General features: G+C 40.3%; 1 protein-coding gene across 1 annotated transcript; it reads left to right on the forward strand.

Annotated features, from left to right (window-relative positions):
- Positions 1–937: 937 nt before the first annotated feature.
- Positions 938–18,089, forward strand: PRDX1 (peroxiredoxin 1). Its single transcript, XM_063427693.1, has 6 exons — positions 938–1,034; positions 10,480–10,590; positions 11,095–11,248; positions 11,907–12,029; positions 13,522–13,652; positions 17,670–18,089. Exons 2-6 carry the CDS (start codon positions 10,485–10,487, stop codon positions 17,753–17,755), a joined length of 600 nt encoding a protein of 199 aa, XP_063283763.1. The 5' UTR covers positions 938–1,034; positions 10,480–10,484; the 3' UTR covers positions 17,756–18,089.
- Positions 18,090–19,928: the final 1,839 nt, after the last annotated feature.

Here is a 19,928-nt window from a genome sequence, read left to right on the forward strand (position 1 = left end):
GTGTTATATAGAATATATGACTTTATACAGGGTATAGCATGGTGTATACATTGTATTACCCCAGTGATTGGCTGACACCGTGTGTTTATATATAATATATGACTTTATACAGGGTATAACATGGTGTATACATTGTATTATCCCAGTGATTGGCTGACACTGTGTGTTATATAGAATATATCACTTTATACAGGGTATAGCATGGTGTATGCATTGTATTATCCCAGTGACTGGCTGACACTGTGTGTTATATAGAATATATTACTTTATACAGGGTATAGCATGGTGTATGCATTGTATTATCCCAGTGACTGGCTGACACTGTGTTATATAGAATATATTACTTTATACAGGGTATAGCATGGTGTATACAATGTATTATCCCAGTGATTGGCTGACACTGTGTGTTATATAGAATATATCACTTTATACAGGGTATAGTATGGTGTATACATTGTATTACCCCAGTGATTGGCTGACACTGTGTGTTATATAGAATATATTACTTTATACAGGGTATAGCATGGTGTATACATTGTATTATCCCAGTGATTGGCTGATACTGTGTGTTATATATAGAATATATTACTTTATACAGGGTATAGCATGGTGTATACATTGTATTACCCCAGTGATTGGCTGACACTGTGTGTTATATAGAATATATTACTTTATACAGGGTATAGCATGGTGTATACATTGTATTATCCCAGTGATTGGCTGACACTGTGTGTTATATATAGAATATATTACTTTATACAGGGTATAGCATGGTGTATACATTGTATTACCCCAGTAAGGGGGTAGGTCCCTGCAGTGACAGCTGGTAGTGAGGTCAGTCACCCCTCTCACCCCCCCTAGTGGCAGAGGGATGTAAGCACAGGGTGACAGAGATGCTGCAGCTATAGGAAGGGAGGGGGAGGGATGGGCGGTGCTCGCGATATTTGCAGAATATAAATCTCTCTAAGGCTGAGAGTTTCTTCTTCTTCCTCCTCCTGCACTGATTGCCCTGAGCTGCTCACACACCATCAGCTGTAAGTGGACATCAACTGCCCCCTCCCCCCCCCACCACTGCATGGGTTAATCCATCCACCTGCCTTGCTCTATGCTGGGGGCCACACAGGGGCCAATCCAAGCTGCAGCATGGGAGGGGTAGGCATTGAACTTGGGAGAATGAAATAGAAGACAGACTCTATACTCCCCCCATAACTGCCCCTGACACACTTTACTCACTCCATAACTGCCCCTGGGCACCCTATACTCCCCCCCCATATCTGCCCCTGGGCACCCTATACTCCCCCCATAACTGCCCCTGGGCACCCTATACTCCCCCCATAACTGCCCCTGACACACTATACTCACCCCATAACTGCCCCTGGGCACCCTATACTCACCCCATAACTGCCCCTGGGCACCCTATACTCACCCCATAACTGCCCCTGGGCACCCTATACTCACCCCATAACTGCCCCTGGGCACCCTATACTCACCCCATAACTGCCCCTGGGCACCCTATACTCACCCCATAACTGCCCCTGGGCACTCTATACTCACCCCATAACTGCCCCTGGGCACTCTGTACTGACCCCATAACTGCCCCTGGGCACTCTGTACTGACCCCATAACTGCCCCTGGGCACTCTGTACTGACCCCATAACTGCCCCTGGGCACTCTGTACTGACCCCATAACTGCCCCTGGGCACTCTGTACTGACCCCATAACTGCCCCTGGGCACTCTGTACTGACCCCATAACTGCCCCTGGGCACTCTGTACTCACCCCAAAACTGCCCCTGGGCACTCTGTACTCACCCCAAAACTGCCCCTGGGCACTCTATACTCACCCCAAAACTGCCCCTGGGCACTCTGTACTGACCCCATAACTGCCCCTGGGCACTCTATACTCACCCCATAACTGCCCCTGGGCACTCTATACTCACCCCAAAACTGCCCCTGGGCACTCTATACTCACCCCATCCCTGCCCCTGGGGTGCTCATTGCACCTGCCTGTGCAGACTGTGCATTGAATGAGATATTTTATATTATACAAAGATCCCTTTGTTGTAGACAGATCCCTGCTGGCTGTCTCATTGTGCAAAGCAGGATCTGATCCCAGGGCATTAATCTGCCATCGCACTGTCTCTTCCAGTCTGTTTTTGTATGTCTCTTCCTGTCTCTCTTTGTTTCTTCCAGTCTGTCTATTCCAGTTTCTCTCTCTCTCCCCCAGTGTATCTTTCTCCCAGTTTGTTCCCCACAATATTTGTACCAGTCTGCCTGACCCCCTTCTCCTCCCAGCCTGCCCCACTTTTCTCCTAGGCTGTCTGCCCCCCTCCATTGCTGCCAGGCCCTTCTTTGCTCCCAGTCTGCCCCACTGCCAATCCACCCCACACACCCCACACACACACACACACACACACACACACACACACACACACACTCCCAGTCCTGCTGCTGGGAGCTTCCTGTCCTATCCATGACATGCTCTCCTTATTTACAGAGATTGGTGAAGCTGGAGACATCCAGATATTAATCCTGTGCTGGGGACAGTGGGGGCCAACTTTAACTATTTGCATTTTAACTCGACACTCAGGTTAACAAGCTGGCTGAACCTTCTAGAATTTGATAATTGTATATCAAGAAGTGCTAACACTGTATAGTTCAGAGCAACAAGTAAAAATAAACTGCTCCCCAAGAGGTTGTGCAGGAGCTGAGGTTGCTGGTGGTATACCCAGAGTAGCATGCCCTCCCGGTCTGTAGTACTCTTGATATGATGACAGAGATTGGAATAGAATTGTGGAGGCAGAAAGCCAGTTTCCCAGTTAGCAGTTTTAAGAAGTGAAAATGAATGATTAATATATTGTGGCTTCCACTTGGCTTCCCCATTCACAGCGTCTGTGTGAAAATTAATTGAAACCACTCTTCTAAGCGTTTTATAGATTAGCAAGGACGGCGAGTGGCCGTAACTACAAAATAGTGAATATAGAGGTGGAATACTCTTAATATAGTGAAATTCTCAGTAAATCTGAGCATATGCAATGATTCTGTAAATTGGGAAATCGCTTTAAGGAGGAGTTAGGGGAATTGCTAAGTTGTTTTACAAGCTATCAAGCTTAGCCAGATCTTTCTATCGTTAATGATGGCAGTGTCACTTTAATGTGTGTTGCAATAAAGGAGAATTCGAGATAATTAATACTCATTTCTGAATAATGTATGTAGAAATAACGCCCGCAGTTCCTGATCGAGTGGGTGAATATTAAATCTGTGTACGGAAACGGGATGGTAAACAGGCACGGGGTTATTGTAGACTGTACCTAGTCTGGAATTACAAATTAAAGGATAAAATAGATTAACTGGAAAATAAATTCTCAATGTGTATAATGTAAGCTTTTTTTTTTTGTCTTTAATTTGCAGTCCACTCCGTTTACAGGTTAGTGAAATAGAGGCTAGAGAATGGGAACATTGATGGTGATATTTGGGTACTACACCGCCCTTCGGTGGGGCTTTTGGAGATAATATCAATCATTTTATCTCTGCATCACGCAGTCAGGACAGATACAAAATGCTACTCGGACACTTACCAACCCCGTGTGACCTATTGCATTAAGGGGCTTATTCACTAAGGATGTTTTGTTGGTCTAGGGCGGCTCTAAAGCAGAGGGTCACAACCGAATTTAAACCAAGAGGCACGTCAATGAGAGTACAATTCTCAAGGCACTCTTGATTTTTTGGGGGGAAAATAAATATTTTAACCTTCAACCGTTACTTGTAAATGTTGTAGGTGGTGGCAGCGTTACTGGAGAGGTATGAATACTTCTAGCTAAATGGATTTTCTGGTTCTAATAGTTTGGCAGATGTGAATTCCAGTTTTAGTTCAGACATTGTAAGGACTACGTTCAGCCTGTTACAGCCCTGAAGTTGGTATGTTCATAGCTAATCTTCCGTTTCCACTGGCTATTGACTGGTGGAATTGTCCACAGAAGTCTCGGTCACGGTTCTGTGTTATAATAAATGACTGGATTTTCTGATTACTCACTGCTCCCATATAAGAGAAGACCCTGCCATAGCCTTGGCAAGTCTGTTTGTGTTTTACCTTCAGCCTGTATGAGCTTTCAGGAAAAACTGGGAAGACGTGCGTTTCTTGTGAATATTGCCAGCTAGAGCAGAATTTGCCGTTCCGTGGTTAAAAGAAGTGTAACTCTGTATCTTTGCACTGACAGGGCTGTGTTTGTATTATTACAGTGTGACGGAGGTCCCCAATTAAACCCCCTGGGCCTCCACAATTTGCTCAGGGGGGGCCGTTCAAAAACAAAATCTATGGAGGGGGGGCAACCATGAAAGTTTACCACCTCTTTCATTAGGAGTTAAAGGAACACAATAAACCCGATAACTGTAGAAATAATCGTATGGAAACCTCCACTGGATTGAGCCATTTGGAAGAGGCCAATGTCAGGTCCTGAGCCAAATGTAAGCCTATTGCTTTATTTATATAAAAAAAAACGATTTACAAGCAATTCATTAAAGTGAATTTGAAATGTGCGCCCAAAATAGGCGACCTCGAAATATTCTTCAAGTCCGCTATCTTTCGAACTAGACTACTTTGCCGTAAATGTGATATTCTCTATAAATTCCTTAACTACGTAATTTTCGTGAATAATCCTGATGGTGTTTTTAAATGTTTCCTCGTTACATGTTGAATTACCCGCATTGTGTACTTTAAACTTGTGTCACAGAACTCACCTGATCTTTTACGGACTGCTTATCTTCATAAATATTTCAGATACCCTGACTTGCATAGATTACTGGTTATAGTTGATCCTTGAATACCTTTGCAGATTTATTATCTTAAATGGCTATATTTTTTTTTTTTTTTTTTTAATTATTACTTTTGTTAGGCAGGGTTTTTAAGCTGTGATAGTTTATGGGACTTTGCTTGTCTTGCCTAGAGAATGTATCAATAAGGATGGCAAGCAAACAGAATTCTTGCTTCTGAATGCCACCATTGCAGGGATCTGATCTATGGCAGATGTATCTCAGCCAATCACTGGGCTCACAAAGCATCCTAGGATAGAACTCGACAGAAAAATGTTGCCCTACAGTATCTTGTTCCAATTTCAGAATTTATGTATCTAGCTATCTGAAGAAATTAGTATGAATTCTGGGCTGGCTAATGAGAATTTCGCGTTTGATGCCAGCACCCTCCTTAATTTGGGTGAATATAGGAGTGCTACCCTAATACAAAATCTGTATTTTATGATAACACTACTTTATTTTTATTTTTTTTGGTTGAAATAATCGATTACTTGAAGTGCTATAACCCTATTCCCTTTAGATCATTTCTCTGCTTACGGAGAAACCTGCCATGTATTTGTGCCTTGTTCTAATGAGCCTGAAAGATGCTGTGGTCCATGCATGAAATCTGTGTCCTGCTGTGTCATGGTGAGCAGACAGCACTGAGTCACAGGATGGAGCGAGGAACGTGATCTGTGGCTGAATGTAATATACATTCATGTGTCTTTACATTCTGCATTGAGTAGGAGAAATATTCATTTTATCAAACCTTCTTGCTACACTACTAGAGCAACTCACCCATAACTTGCCACAGAGTGAGTTCCCTTTTAGAAAAGACAGTATCTTTTTGGGACCCTTAACCAAGAACAATATAAGAAAAGAGAAACTGTATCTATCTCACACAAAGTGGGAATTGAACGCACAGAGGTCCACCGGAAAGGGCTTGTACCCCAGATATTTTAAAGAAACAAGAGACAAAATTGGAGTCCCCAGGGAAGGAGGCTCAAATCTGGTTTTGAAAAACAAAGTCAAGGACCACAATAATTGTAAAATATATATACTACAGGTAAATGGTAAAACAGCACAGAGTGATATTAGTGGGGAAAACCTCACCTAATTGTCACATACAGCTGTTCCAAAGAAGTGCCAAAATAATAAATGCTTTAATATATAGAAAGGAGGCACTCTGAATGGAACAATTACAGATTTGAGCCCCCTTCCCTGGAGACTCCAATTTTGTCTCTTTTGTTCCCTTAACCAAGAACACCTCGAAATGTGACTATCACTAAGCTCCACAGCAATAAAACTCACAGTAATGTACAGTGTGACTGTATCACAGAGCTCCACAGCAATAAAACTCACAGTAATGTACAGTGTGACTGTATCACAGAGCTCCACAGCAATAAAACTCACAGTAATGTACAGTGTGACTGTATCACAGAGCTCCACAGCAATAAAACTCACAGTAATGTACAGTGTGACTGTATCACTGAGCTCCACAGCAATAAAACTTACGGTAATGAGCAGTGTGTATGAGTGTATCACAGAGCTCCACAGCAATAAAACTCGCAGTAATGTACATTGTGACTGTATCACAGAGCTCCACAGCAATAAAACTCACAGTAATGTACAGTGTGACTGTATCACAGAGCTCCACAGCAATAAAACTCACAGTAATACGCAGTGTGACTGTATGACAGAGCTCCACAGCAATAAATCTCACAGTAATGTACATTGTTACTGTATCACTGAGCTCCACAGCAATAAAACTCACAGTAATGTACAGTGTGACTGTATCACTGAGCTCCACAGCAATAAAACTCACAGTAATGCACAGTGTGACTGTATCACAGAGCTCCACAGCAATAAAACTCGCTGTAATGTTTTAATTGCAGCCAATGTGTGTTTTAGAAGTCTCTCTGTAAAGTGGTTTTTCTAAATGACTTTACCAAACACTTAAATATTGAGTCATGGCGTTGCTTAAATATTCTTGGCAATGTGCTGGTTCCGCTTGGTGCTCCTAAAACAAAGTATCTTGCACATGCTGGGGATAGAATATTCCACATTTCTTTACAGCTGAACTTTGCTATCTGATGTCACTGATTGTGCCCCTGCACCTTTCCATCCTTGCGTGATAATTAGGTTATTCCCTCTAGATTGCAAGCTCATGGCTTTCGTGCTTGGTACGTTGCAGGGAATTGAATCCCAAGGGTCGGGTTATCTTCCCCCTTCTGTATCAGTGTGTCTAATTACATATCCCCAGTCTGTACAATTACCAGTGTTCTCTGCATCAGTTGTAAAACGCTCTGGTAAAGAGCACTATATAAGAACTGTTAAATCAATAGTTTGGACGTTTAATACAGACATTCCTCTGTAATAAAGCCATAAATTCTACATGTCCGTGTGCGATACGGCTGGCTGAAGTTTGTGTGAGTTCTAAACCATACCAGAAACCTGTCCTTGTTTGGTCACTCCATGATCTTGGTATGTTTTATTCCAATTTTTTTTTGTATGGGGTTCAGCCGGTGATGCCAACATGGGGCGCACTCTGACATTCAGAATATAGAGATAAAGATTTGTCGGAATAACAACCCAGTCTGCAGAGGGGTTCGTGACTTTAGTCAAAATGCAGACTGCAACAAACATTGTTTATTCAGCTCGTTTTGTGCATCCTATCCTCGGGAAGATAACTTAAAGCGCCCTTTGGAATGAAAGCGCTTTTTTTGAAGTAGATGCTTCTGAGCTTTGACTGCTAGTTAAAGTTAATTAATTACTTGAAGTGATAAATACCACCCAGAGTACGGGAATCCTCTGTCCTACTCCTTATAACTGCCTGGCACCCTATTGCCCTAGAATGTTGCCCTTAAATGTGTCTGGTACCCCATAGCTTAGCTGGCATTGTTGGCCCAGGGTAAATTCAAACCATGTCCCAAAGAGAGCTGTGTTGGGGGTTTATTCACTAAATGGTAAAATGTGGGCAGATTTAGCAAACTCATCAGCTTTTTATTAGCAATGCCGCCTCCAATATGTTTCATGTTTTGTGACTCAATATAGTAAATACTATTATAGCCTTTAACTCTGAATCTCAGCAGCTGACATGTGCAGATATCCGTGTATTTTGTTTGTGCGTTTAATCGTCTCCTTCCGTTTTACAGACATTAATTTTGAAACTTTCTAAGAGGGGAAAAAGTCTTAATATAACTGGAATAAAATGAATTTCTTGCTTATTAACAGAGCCTGTCAGGGTATTTGCTAAAAGTGTGAATTTTTACTAATTTCAAGTGGATTTCAAATTTTTAGGCCAAGATATCCACTTTGGAAAAATTATCCAAATTAATTAGATTTGGCGATTTTACTGTAAAATATGAAATTCCTTTGAATTCTCAACAATGCCGACTTGAGTGAATAACTGCAGGTTTTCGAAATGAACTGCAAACACTGGAATCGAGGTGACTGAGAAAAGCTAAAGTTTTTGATAAAGTAGAGTGGTTACTTTAGTGCTTTGTAGGTAGATTAGAGATAGCCACGTTGCAGAGTCAATGGCCATGTTAAACTGTCACTCCAGCAATTCACACACTCCTGTCTGTTTCTGCAAAGGGGTTTATTCAAGAAATGATGATTTTTTTTTTTGTGAAAAGCCTAATCATTGTCATGCTGTCTGTCTGTCCGTTGCCATTGATGCCATTGATCCTGGCATACAATACTAAGAGCGTAAAGCAGGAGGGTCCCCTACTTCATGTCTAGCAGGTCCTAATGGGCTAATTTGGCTCAGGAATGGTTTCCCCATCACTGCTGATCAGCCCTCCAGGCCTGTGGCATACCTCATTTCGGGGCACAGTTTGCTTACCACCACCACCTGGTATGCAGGTGCCTTTTTTTTCTTTTTCTTTTTGACACCCTAACACCCTATTGCCCTAGGTAATGTCTCTGATCAGGTAGATGTTGCTAAATGGTCTAAAAGTCTTTCTCTTTAATAATTTTCGCTTTTTTTTTTTTTAACTTCTATTTTTGAAACTATTTTTGGACGCTGTGAAACCTGTTTGACTCTCAGGGTGCCGCAGCCTGTACACACATCATGCCAAAGGTTGATGGAATTGAAAGTCTGACCCTTGTTGGATAAGGGTGTGGTATGATCCCTGCAATCATGTTTTATGATTAACGCACAAATAAGTCATATTCATGTTGGAACGTGAAACCACAAGCCAGTTAAATAAAATGACTTCATGCAGGTACCCAGCTAATACTGGTCCATCTTAGTAAATATTACTGTGCGTTATGGGTGAGCTGGTAAAGAGTACGATTGCAATTCACTTTTCCATGTCACATGTTGTGGATTTAGGCTGAGAATGATGGCCGTTGCACTGCTAGGTTGATTAATGGAGGTGGGGGGGGGGGGGGGGGAGGGGGGCATACTGCTGAAATTCCCTTTGGATTGTTGCTCTGGAAGTAAAAAGATGAGAGATGGAGGCCTACTATTTTCCAATTATACCAGAGAGGCATAATAAGGAGTGGGGTTTATTGTATAAAAAAAATGTGCAAAATTTAGACACATTTTCAAGCCCTGGTATAGTCCCAGCCTTTGCAAACGTTTCCATTTTCTACAACTTGCTGTTAATAAACCCCCAATGTATCGGACAACACATTTAAATGTTTTATGAAAAATTTTGCACTGTCACGCCGTGAGTTCCAATTTAACATTACAACTTTCAAACTGTGAACCATGGCTTGAATAAGCCCCTATATCTGCCCCGTGAAACGTAGGACCCCCAGAGCCTTGTGTGTATTGTTACACCAGTCTATTGTACAGTCTGTTTCCATAGTATTTGGTGAAATAAACCTGCAGTCCTATAGTGTATGCTATGTGTGCCTCGCTGATGTTTCTGAATTACATTGTGACGTGGCTGTGCGTTTTGGGATATACAGTTCAGAAACCCCTTCTGTTCCAAAGTTAGCATCACAACCTCTAGCAGAATGGACATTTGCAAGCTACTTTTACTGCCCTATATTGGCTGTCCGTATCCCCCTGTTTTGTGTTTTGCCGGTTATTTTGTGTGGTTCTTCTTTGGCCGTTCGGGAGACTTCATAGGAACGGAATCCATTCGTCTCCCGAACAAGGACCACCCCTGTATCCAATTAGAACGTTAACACCAACCACTTCAGTGCGAAACCGTAAGGGAAACCATTAATGAGTGCTTCTCCTGCGTGGCCGCCATTTCGTATAACCGAACACGTGGCTGGGAGAATGGCAGTCATCTTGTCTCCTGAACGAGGGACTTTTGAGATATGGGATATTTTGGGGATTTTGTGTGCTTGAGAGAATTAAATTGGAGTTTACTCAGTCAATTATCTCTTAGGCACAAGAGATATTGGGACTGAAAACCTTGCATGGGAGATGGCATAAAAGCTGTGTATGTGTGAATAAAATTGAGTTATACCCCCAGAGCGGAGTTTCGGCCAGTTGCTGGGGATGAAGTGGGAGATTCCTGGATTATTTTACGGTGTCTGACTGTGTTCCATTGGAGTGTTTTACTTGTTCCAGAGTATATCTTGGAGTACATGGCGGAGGAGAGCACCTGCTAGGACCAGGGCTCCGCTACACAATCCTTCTTTACAATCATTGTGGTTATTAGATATTTTTTTTTGTGTGGTTTATTCAAAGTAATTAATTTTTTTTTTTTTTATCCCCAATGTAGACACAATGTCTTCTGGAAATGCAAAAATTGGCAAACCTGCTCCAGATTTTAAAGCCAATGCAGTGATGCCAGATGGACAGTTTAAGGAGGTGAAACTCTCAGACTACAAAGGTTTGTATTTTCCTAACCTGACGCTTTCCTGCATCCAGTACACGGTCTTACTTTCTGCTTGTGCTCTCTTTTTAATGTTGGTAAAATTAGCCTTGTTGCACGTCCCAGCTAGGGATTTCTAAGAATCTCTCCTTTTCCCAGTGGAGGACAGGTTGTCTGCATTACTGGTAGTCCTCAACCCAGTATCCAAGGCACTAAAACCGTGCTGTTCTTATCAATATCGCGACTGGAACAGAGCTGTCTGAATCCTGGACTGTTCATATGCTTTGATCCCTGGCCTGGAAATTTCTGCAATTTTTGAGGACCTTTTCATTTATTTAAGTAAACCATGAATGTCCATCTTTGTTATGACTGTTTTTAAGGGGCTTCCTTTATGTAAACTGTTTGCCGGCCCCAGTTTATTGAGAATTCTCTTATTAAATCTCTGACTCCTGTTTCATAAGACGTTTTGTTTGTTGGCAATACCAGTGGCTCCCTAGTCATGTACCTTATGAACTCTTACAGGAAAGTATGTGGTGTTCTTCTTCTACCCCCTGGATTTCACCTTTGTCTGCCCTACGGAAATCATTGCTTTCAGTGACCGCGTGGAGGACTTCAGGAAACTCGATTGTGAAGTTATTGCTGCCTCTGTGGACTCCCATTTCTGCCACTTGGCTTGGTAAGTCCATCTCTCTGTATGAGGGGTACTGCCAGGTAACCGGCTGGCTAGCACAGTATATAGAAAAACTTTTTTTTGTAATGTTTTGTGCCACAACATGCTCTTTTCTTGGCACACATTGAGGTCTGAACTTTATTTTTCATTTAAAAAACGTCCAATGGATAATTTAAGGGTTACGATGAGCTCTAAAATCCCTTCCACTTGGTTGTGGTGTAAGGACCCTGTTTTTGATGCTGTACACGGCCATCACTACACAGCAGTGCTTATCTCGAAGAGGCAATGTTTCTCTGGTCAATTCTTGTAGTGATGGCGCATGCACGCTTTGTCTTCAATGCTTCTCTGTGAAAAACATGTGGTTGTATAAAGTCCTGCATCAACAAGGAGGTTCCTACTGGGCAAAAATTAGGGTGGGTCTTCATTACTGCAGAAGTCAGATCTGCAGCTAATATAGGATCAGTTTGTTTACTGCTTTTTATCTATGCATATTTTTAATGAATTATGCATAGACCGATAGCAGTAAACAAACTGATCCTATATTAGCTGCAGATCTAATTTTAAAGAAGATTTTTATTTATTTTATTTACCAAAAATGAAAAGTACATACACACATGTTTAACTGTATTCTATACATAATCGAGGCCTGTGTGTTTTCTTACAGGACCAACACCCCACGTAATGATGGTGGTCTGGGTGCCCTGCAAATCCCCCTCGTGTCAGATACACTACGCACGATCTCCACGGATTATGGTGTTCTCAAGGAAGATGAAGGCATTTCCTATCGGTAACCATTATCTTCCTGTTTCAGTTTGTTGGTTTTGAGTCATTTCTAGAAACTGCTAATATTAAAGATGCAGTAGAGGAAAGGTTTTTCGCAAGGTGTCAGGTCTTTTAGCAAAAAACACCAACCCTTTTTAAATTCGAAAGTCCATAAAGATACAGGTTCTTCAGAAATCAGAAGAGCCAGTTTCCACAAAAGTAAATCGGAATAATAGTTTAGGACACAGTAAAATCTCAACATTTTATAAAACAAAACTGAATATGGGTAAGCAAACAAATGTTTCCCCATCATTAATCTCTTTATAAAATGATATCCAATAATTTGTAATCTAACTTCACCCCTTGTTCCCTAAAACTAGCAGTAAAAAAAAAGGAAAGGAAAGCTAAAATAAAGATGGCAATCTCAATGTAACAATTGCTACCTTGAAAATCATTTAAAGTGATAGAGGAAAGATTGTATTTTACTCTTAAATGAACACTTTCTTTAACGCCATTTAAGTTCTATTGGGTTAGGCCTATCTGGATGCCTTCCTATTTTCAATGGTTAAACTGTTTTGCATAAGTTTAACAGCCAAAGAGACTCTCAGCTTGTCTCTTTCTGCCCAGCTAAACCTACTTCATACTAAACAGAGAGAGGATCCAGGAGGCCTCTGTCTCAGCTGCTGGAGCCCCAAGTTCAGGCTTAAACTGTTGCAAAATGGTTTAACTCCTGAATGTCGGAAGACACTCAGACTCCTGCCTTCTTAAAGGACCACTCTAGGCACCCAGACCACTTCAGCTTAATGAAGTGGTCTGGGTGCCTGGTCCCTCTAGGATTAACCCTTATTTTTTTTTTTTTTATAAACATTGCAGTTTCAGAGACACTGCTATGTTTATACTGAGGGTTAATCCAGCCTCTAGTGGCTGTCTCATTGACAGCCGCTAGAGGCGCTTGCGTGCTTCTCACTGTGAAAATCAGTGAGAAGACTCCAGCGTCCATAGGAAAGCATTGTAAATGCTTTCCTATGCGACCGGCTGAATGCGCACGCCCTTTTATTCCAGAAGTTTGGTCCTTAAGGGGTTAAAAGATTTTATCTGCTGTAGTTAACAGAGCAAGAGATAAGAGATTCTATATTAAACATAATGTGCAATAAAGGAAGATAAAACATTAGTTCTCTCTTTACAGGAAGTGTTTAGAAAGGTTGTGTAAGTAATAGCCAAGGGAGGTATGACTAGGGCAGTATAAACAAAATGATTTAACTCCTAAATGGCAAAGAATTCAGCAGAGACTGTAGAGGCAGGATCTATACACCAAAACTGCTTCATTAAGCTAAAGTTGTTTTGCTGACTCTAGTGTCCCTTTAAGTTACTAAGGGGGTAGAAGTGTTCCTTTAATTTAAAAGTACTACCTAGTCTATTGAACTATCTGCGTTGGGAGCGGTGTTGCAGACAGGTCTGCTTTAAATAGTCTCTGAAGCCTTTTATTGCATTTATATTTTTCTCTCTCATTGTTACAGAGGTCTATTTATAATTGATAGCAACGGAATCCTGAGACAGATCACCATTAATGACCTGCCCGTTGGCCGTTCTGTGGATGAAACTCTGAGGCTTGTACAAGCATTCCAGCATACAGACAAATATGGGGAAGGTGGGTTTTGTGTTCTGACAAATTATGAAAATTGTCTTCAAAGTCAATCTATCAGGAAATGGTGGGTGGATGAAAACCATACGAAAGTTAGTATCTGTATGTGTCGGGTGTAAAGCTGGTAAGGGGAAGGCTGGCATGCCCACAACGCAAACTGCATCACTGCTGACCTATGTGGCTGTAAAGATAACGTATTGTGCTGATACTCTTACACACATACTGGGTAGAGGGCTGAGCAAGGTGGCCAGCGAGAGCTGTCCGTACACGGAGCACTGCTGAATCACAAGTATCTTAAAGAAATGCCTCATTTAACCTCTTCACTACGAATTGCAAACTAGGTCAGAAATGTTGGTATAAAAAGGAAAACTCATTTTTTTTTCTTTTTTCTCTTGCACAAAGGGGTGTGACAAAAGGTTTAATACTATGCTTGTATGTATTTTTAAGGACCCTGATGGAATGGCTAGCACCTTACTAAAAGTGGCATCAACGTGGTTCCACACAAATCTATACTTTTCTAACATAAAGGTCTTTAAACAGGCCTATACAGTTAGGGGGAGAAGGTATTTGATCCCCTTATGATTTTGAACGTTTGCCCACTGACAAAGAAATGATCAGTCTATAATTTTAAATTGAGATAATTAACAAGGTCTTGTAGCCCATTCCAGCCTTGTGTAGGTCTACAATCTTGTCCCTGACATTCTTGGACAGCTCTTTGGTCTTGGCCATGGTGGAGAGTTTAAAATCTGATTGATTGCTTCTGGGGACAGGGGTCTTTTATTCAGGTAATGAGCTGAGATTAGGAGCACTTCCTTTAGCCCGTCACCTGTATAAAAGACACCTGGGAGCTAAAAATCTTGCTGATAAGGGATCAAATACTTATTACACTCATTTTATAACTTTTGTGACATGCGTTTTCCTGGATTTTTATTTTTATTTTGTCTCACTGTTAAAATAAATCTGTCATTAAAATTATAGACTGATAATTTTTTTGTCAGTGGACAAATGTTCAAAATCAGCAGGGGATCAAATACTCCCCCCTCCCCCCCCCCCCCACTGTAGAACTCTTTATCAGTCTCAGTAATGCTAACCGTGAGCAGGTAAACTCATTCACCCCCAACTGTAGCAGTGGTATAACCCATTGAGATACTTTATATTTTACCGTTTGAAGAATGTTTGCAGACATGGTGGCTGATTTATTTAGTAAAAATGTGTATACACTATTTTGGAAGTGAATGGGTTAATGGCACATGCTATCCTTTATAGGGACTTTCAACTTCGGTAAATTATTTTATTAAAGTGCTCTGGGGTTTCTAGGGCACCATCTCAACTAAGTCATGTAGCATAAACGATCCATATATTATGGGAAGATAAAATGGAATCCTTTAGTTTTATAGTTTCTAATCTCTCCAGAACCCCTTGATGGGATTATTTTCCTGTAATATCAGGTTTACAGCTTGTGTTGAGATTAAAGTGGATAAAATTTCATCTATATATTGTGCTCGTAGAATTTCTAACAAAATACATTTTGAGCTTTTTGATTAGAATTATTACAGCCAAATAATACTAGTGGAGATAGTAAATTAGAATTTCCCATTGCATGTCATAGCATCTATAGACTTTTGGCCTCATAATAACTATAATAGGATGAAGATGTAGTTTGCAGCTTGCAGGTGTGGGGTCTGACACAGGATTTCCTGTGACAAACAGGCAGTGTGTGTTTATGATTTCAGATACCCCACTGTGTGGTGAATTGCCTATTGAAACTATTGAAAAACCTCCCAAAGTGGTAAATTCTCTGGTCGAGAGTTCTCATTTTATATTTTAATTTTGCCAGTTACCTAATTCTCCAACTGATTTTGGAGTTCCACATAATTGCCACCAGAGCTACCCATCTCAGTCCTCCAAGCCATTGACCTTTATTTAAATTAAAGGATTTGTCTAAGCACTTAAACCACTTTCAATTATAGAAGTGATTTTCTGTGCATTGATCACGTGCTTTCAGTCTCACTTCTCTACTTGTTTAGGTGTTAAATCACTTTTTTCTGCAGCCCTACCTTCATGAAATGAAGTGTTAATTCAGAACCTCTTAGGATGAGTTTACGTAAGACCTCTGTATGTCTTGCTTTAGTATAAAGCAGCCTCGTGTGAGGTATGATGGCCTTGATTCAGTATTTGTGAATGAGCTTTTCACATGATTTAATATTTTGTTATGTTTATATAGTGTATATGGTTTTGTTTTTTATATTGAAATATTTTGAAAAACATTGTAAAACTGTATCCAAAAATATTAAGTAACTTTAAATACGTTTCCAAAAATTGTAATGGAATCCAAAGTTAGATAAAGAGAGGAGAAATCAAAACTTTAAAATCTTCATTCTTGGTGAAGCACATTTTTGAACCTATTCCACCACAATGTGTTTTATTTGTATAAATTGTAAAGACCCAGTATTTGATAATGAGATAAAGCTACTTCCCATTGGCAAGTTGAGAAAAAAATTCAACCCTGGCAGTACAAAATCACCTGTGGCGAGTGTGCCATGGACCTCCCAGGCTTGCTGTGGTGTGGATTTTGTAGTTAATTTAATTGGACACTGCCCAGCACGAAGAAGGAAATTAGTGCAGGACAAAAAGGGTTTGGTTCAACTTTGCTGCAGAACTCAACAGAAGAGGTAGAATATTAGTGATGTAAGGAAAGTGGAGATTTTTTTTTCTTTATGTGCGTTTAAGAACCTATTTTAGACCATGCTAGAGCTGGAGGGAGTTTTGTCATTCCCCCCCAGTAGTCATTAGTGACGGTACTGACTTTAGCATTTTATTGCATGAAGCATATTGATCTGTGTACTTGAGGACTGCAATGCGGCAGACGTATTTTTTTAGCAGATTTATGTGTTATATCTGACTCTCCAGGCAGACTACAGATAGAAGGGCTGCAGCTAATTCATTTATTCAATTTTAAATTATCTTAAAGAAACACCAGCCTGGAAATGAACCAACCCCATTTATGGGTAATAAGTTAAAACTGCAAAATTAAAGAATTGGTCTTTTTTGAGGATTTAAAAAGTTCTGCAGGTAAAACCTGCATAGGTTCCCAGGTATTAACCTTGCTCCTGCAAATGCCTCCACGATGAGGAAATGTGAGTGTCACTCACCAGCATGCTCAGTGCTACTCCAGTACATTTATATGGGAGCACTGATTGATACAATTACAGTCTGTCAATTCAAACTTTGCAGGTTTTGTTTTGTTCATTTAAATCCATTTCTAGGCTGCAGTGTCTCTTAAATAGTGTCATGAAACTCTATAATTTGTCTAAACATTCACAGGGTTTTTACTAAAGTGAGAATTCCAGGTGAATTCAAAGAGGGTTTGAAAATGTAAGTTCAAATTAGCCGAACTGGATAAATTCCACTAAAGTCCACTATGCTTTCAGTTTGGTGTTAAATTTGAAATTCACTTTGAAATCTCACGTTGGTGAATAACCCTGTTAATGTTTTAATGCAGTAATTGACTCTTTTTATTTTTTTTCTCTCTAAAGCATGCGTTGTCCTATATTCATTATATAGCGGAGAACACACTGTTGGTGGATTTTAGGCCAAAAACTCTGAATTGATAAAATTCTCCAAATTGGTTATGTTTTCAGTTTGGCTATTCTGGCTCATAACGTTAAACAATGTTTGTAATTCCCAGAAATTAACACTTTAAGGAAAAACTGTTTTGGCTTAGATATAGTCAGGCTTATGCACAAAAGTGAAAATTTTTGGTAATTCAATTTCAACAGCATAGTTGCCTTTTAGAGTTTTTCCAGTTTGGCTATTTTGGACCTAAAATTTGAGATTTTCTTTTCATTTAAGTGAAAAGCCTGATAGTCATGTTCTCTACTTGTTGAATCTAGGACTGTTTTGTAAATGGTGCACATCTAGTGACATCTACTGTTGTATATTGTGAGTGCAGTGTTCGTATTGGGAATATTAAACTGCTCTTTCTTGCAAACATGGATTTATTTAAATGTCTCTCTATTTTAGTCTGCCCAGCCGGTTGGAAACCTGGGAACGACACAATCAAGCCAGACATCAAAGAAAGCAAAGAATATTTCTCCAAGCAAAAATAAAAGCCGAAAATGTTCGCAGTCTTAACTAGTTCTCACCTCGCCTGTCTATCTAGTGTTTAGGAGGAAGAAAAGGGTATTGGTGATCCATTTTCCCAAAACCAAGTGTTAGTTGTGCAAGTATTGCTGCTTAAAGATGGTCCCTTCTAAATGTGTGCCAGGGGTTGACGCACTTTGAGACCTTCAGTAAGATAGAAGTGATACTGATTTTTTTTTTTTTGTTACTAAATTTTGGGCATTGCTGCACAAGGGCACCCTTTTTTGTGTAGGAACATTCCTCTTGACCTTAACTACTTTTTCGAGTTTTGTAAAAATTAAAGTTCTAAGTGGTATAGAACATATTGTTAGTGTTATTTTTTATATTCTAATACACCAAGTATGAGAGTGGAAGATGCATGGCTATACAGTACACCATACTATGCAATAACAATGTCTATCATGCAGACTGCAGTATATTGCCTCTCCGCAACTGGCCTTAGGCCTTCAAGTGCAAAATTTAGGAGTGATCACTCCAACATTTCTTAATTATGAATTACAAAAAAGGAATGTGACTAAAACATGTGAGTCAATCCTACTCCTTAAGGTGACAACCAACAGCTGGCTCACATAAGTCCCCTCACCATACACACCTTTTATCTTGTCACTGTCCCCCATGTGTCTCCCACCGTTAATTCTCCCCATTAATTGTAGCATTGTCAAGCAGAACTGTCACTTGTGAGACTTATTCATACACTGATACTACTAAACATTAGTGATGAGATGTACCTAATGTACACAGACTGATGTTCTAAACACATTTATTGTAGTTTAAAGGAACACTATAGTGTCAGGAATACAAATCTATATTCCTGACTTTAGTTTTAAGCTGTTTAGGTTTCTGGGCCCCCATGCCTGCATTTAAAAACTTAATTGTATTCCCCTTATTTCCAGGGCCTGCCTATTTGGCTGAGATCATCAGATTTGACTATCTCCGCAAATCCCTTAAAGGCACACTATATTTACCCAGACCACTTCAGCTCAATGAAGTGGTCTGGGTGCCGGATCCCCAAGGTTTTTAACCCTTCAGATGTAAACATAGCAGTTTCAGAGAAACTGCTGTTTACATTGCAGGGCTAATCCAGCCTCTTGTGGCTGTCTTCCTAAACAAAATTTTCTCCTGACACTATAGTGATCCTTTAAAAAAAAAAAAAAAAGCTCTGATATACACTTACATTACTGGGAGTATTATTACTGTGGGGCTCTGTTATACACCCGGTCACATTACTGGGAGTATTATTGCTGTGAAGCTCTGTTATACACACACACATTACTGGGAGTATTATTACTGTGGGGCTCTGTTATACACTCAGACACATTACTGGGAGTATTATTGCTGTGGAGCTCTGTTATACACTCAGACACATTACTGGGAGTATTATTGCTGTGGAGCTCTGTTATACCCTCAGACACATTACTGGGAGTATTATTGCTGTAGAGCTCTGTTATACACTCAGACACGTTACTGGGAGTATTATTGCTGTAGAGCTCTGTTATACACTCAGACACATTACTGGGAGTATTATTGCTGTGGGGCTCCGTTATACACTCAGTCACATTACTGGGAGTATTATTGCTGTGGAGCTCTGTTATACACTCAGACACATTACTGGGAGTATTATTACTGTGGAGCTCTGTTATACACTCAGACACATTACTGGGAGTATTATTACTGTGGAGCTCTGTTATACACTCAGACACACCAACAACATGGAGCTCCTAGAAAGGTGGTATTGGGCAAAATTAGGGACTTTCCTGCTAAATATGGACACTTGGGAGGTATGGTGTACATACTTTACAAATTGTGTAATATAACTATTAGGACAAATTCAGCTTTAACTCCTGTATTACTCTCTCCATCAAGTAGGAGGAGGCTGCTCCATGATAGAATATGATTTATTATTCCTGGTGAATATTAGAGCTATGAATACTCCCTACTAATGGTTTCCTTTGGAGCCCCAGCCCAGTGATTGATTAATAATCTATTAGACTCTCCATCTCTCTAAACGAAGTACTGTTACTCTAATAGGAGTTATTTTAGAAACTGTAAGTTAGGTAGAACTACACCCTCCGATAATAATAATTAGCAGGCTGCCTAATATATACTAAATGTCTCCTTGAATTCTCGCAGTTACATGAG

Source organism: Pelobates fuscus, chromosome 7, assembly GCF_036172605.1.
Source record: "Pelobates fuscus isolate aPelFus1 chromosome 7, aPelFus1.pri, whole genome shotgun sequence".
NCBI lineage: Eukaryota > Metazoa > Chordata > Amphibia > Anura > Pelobatidae > Pelobates > Pelobates fuscus.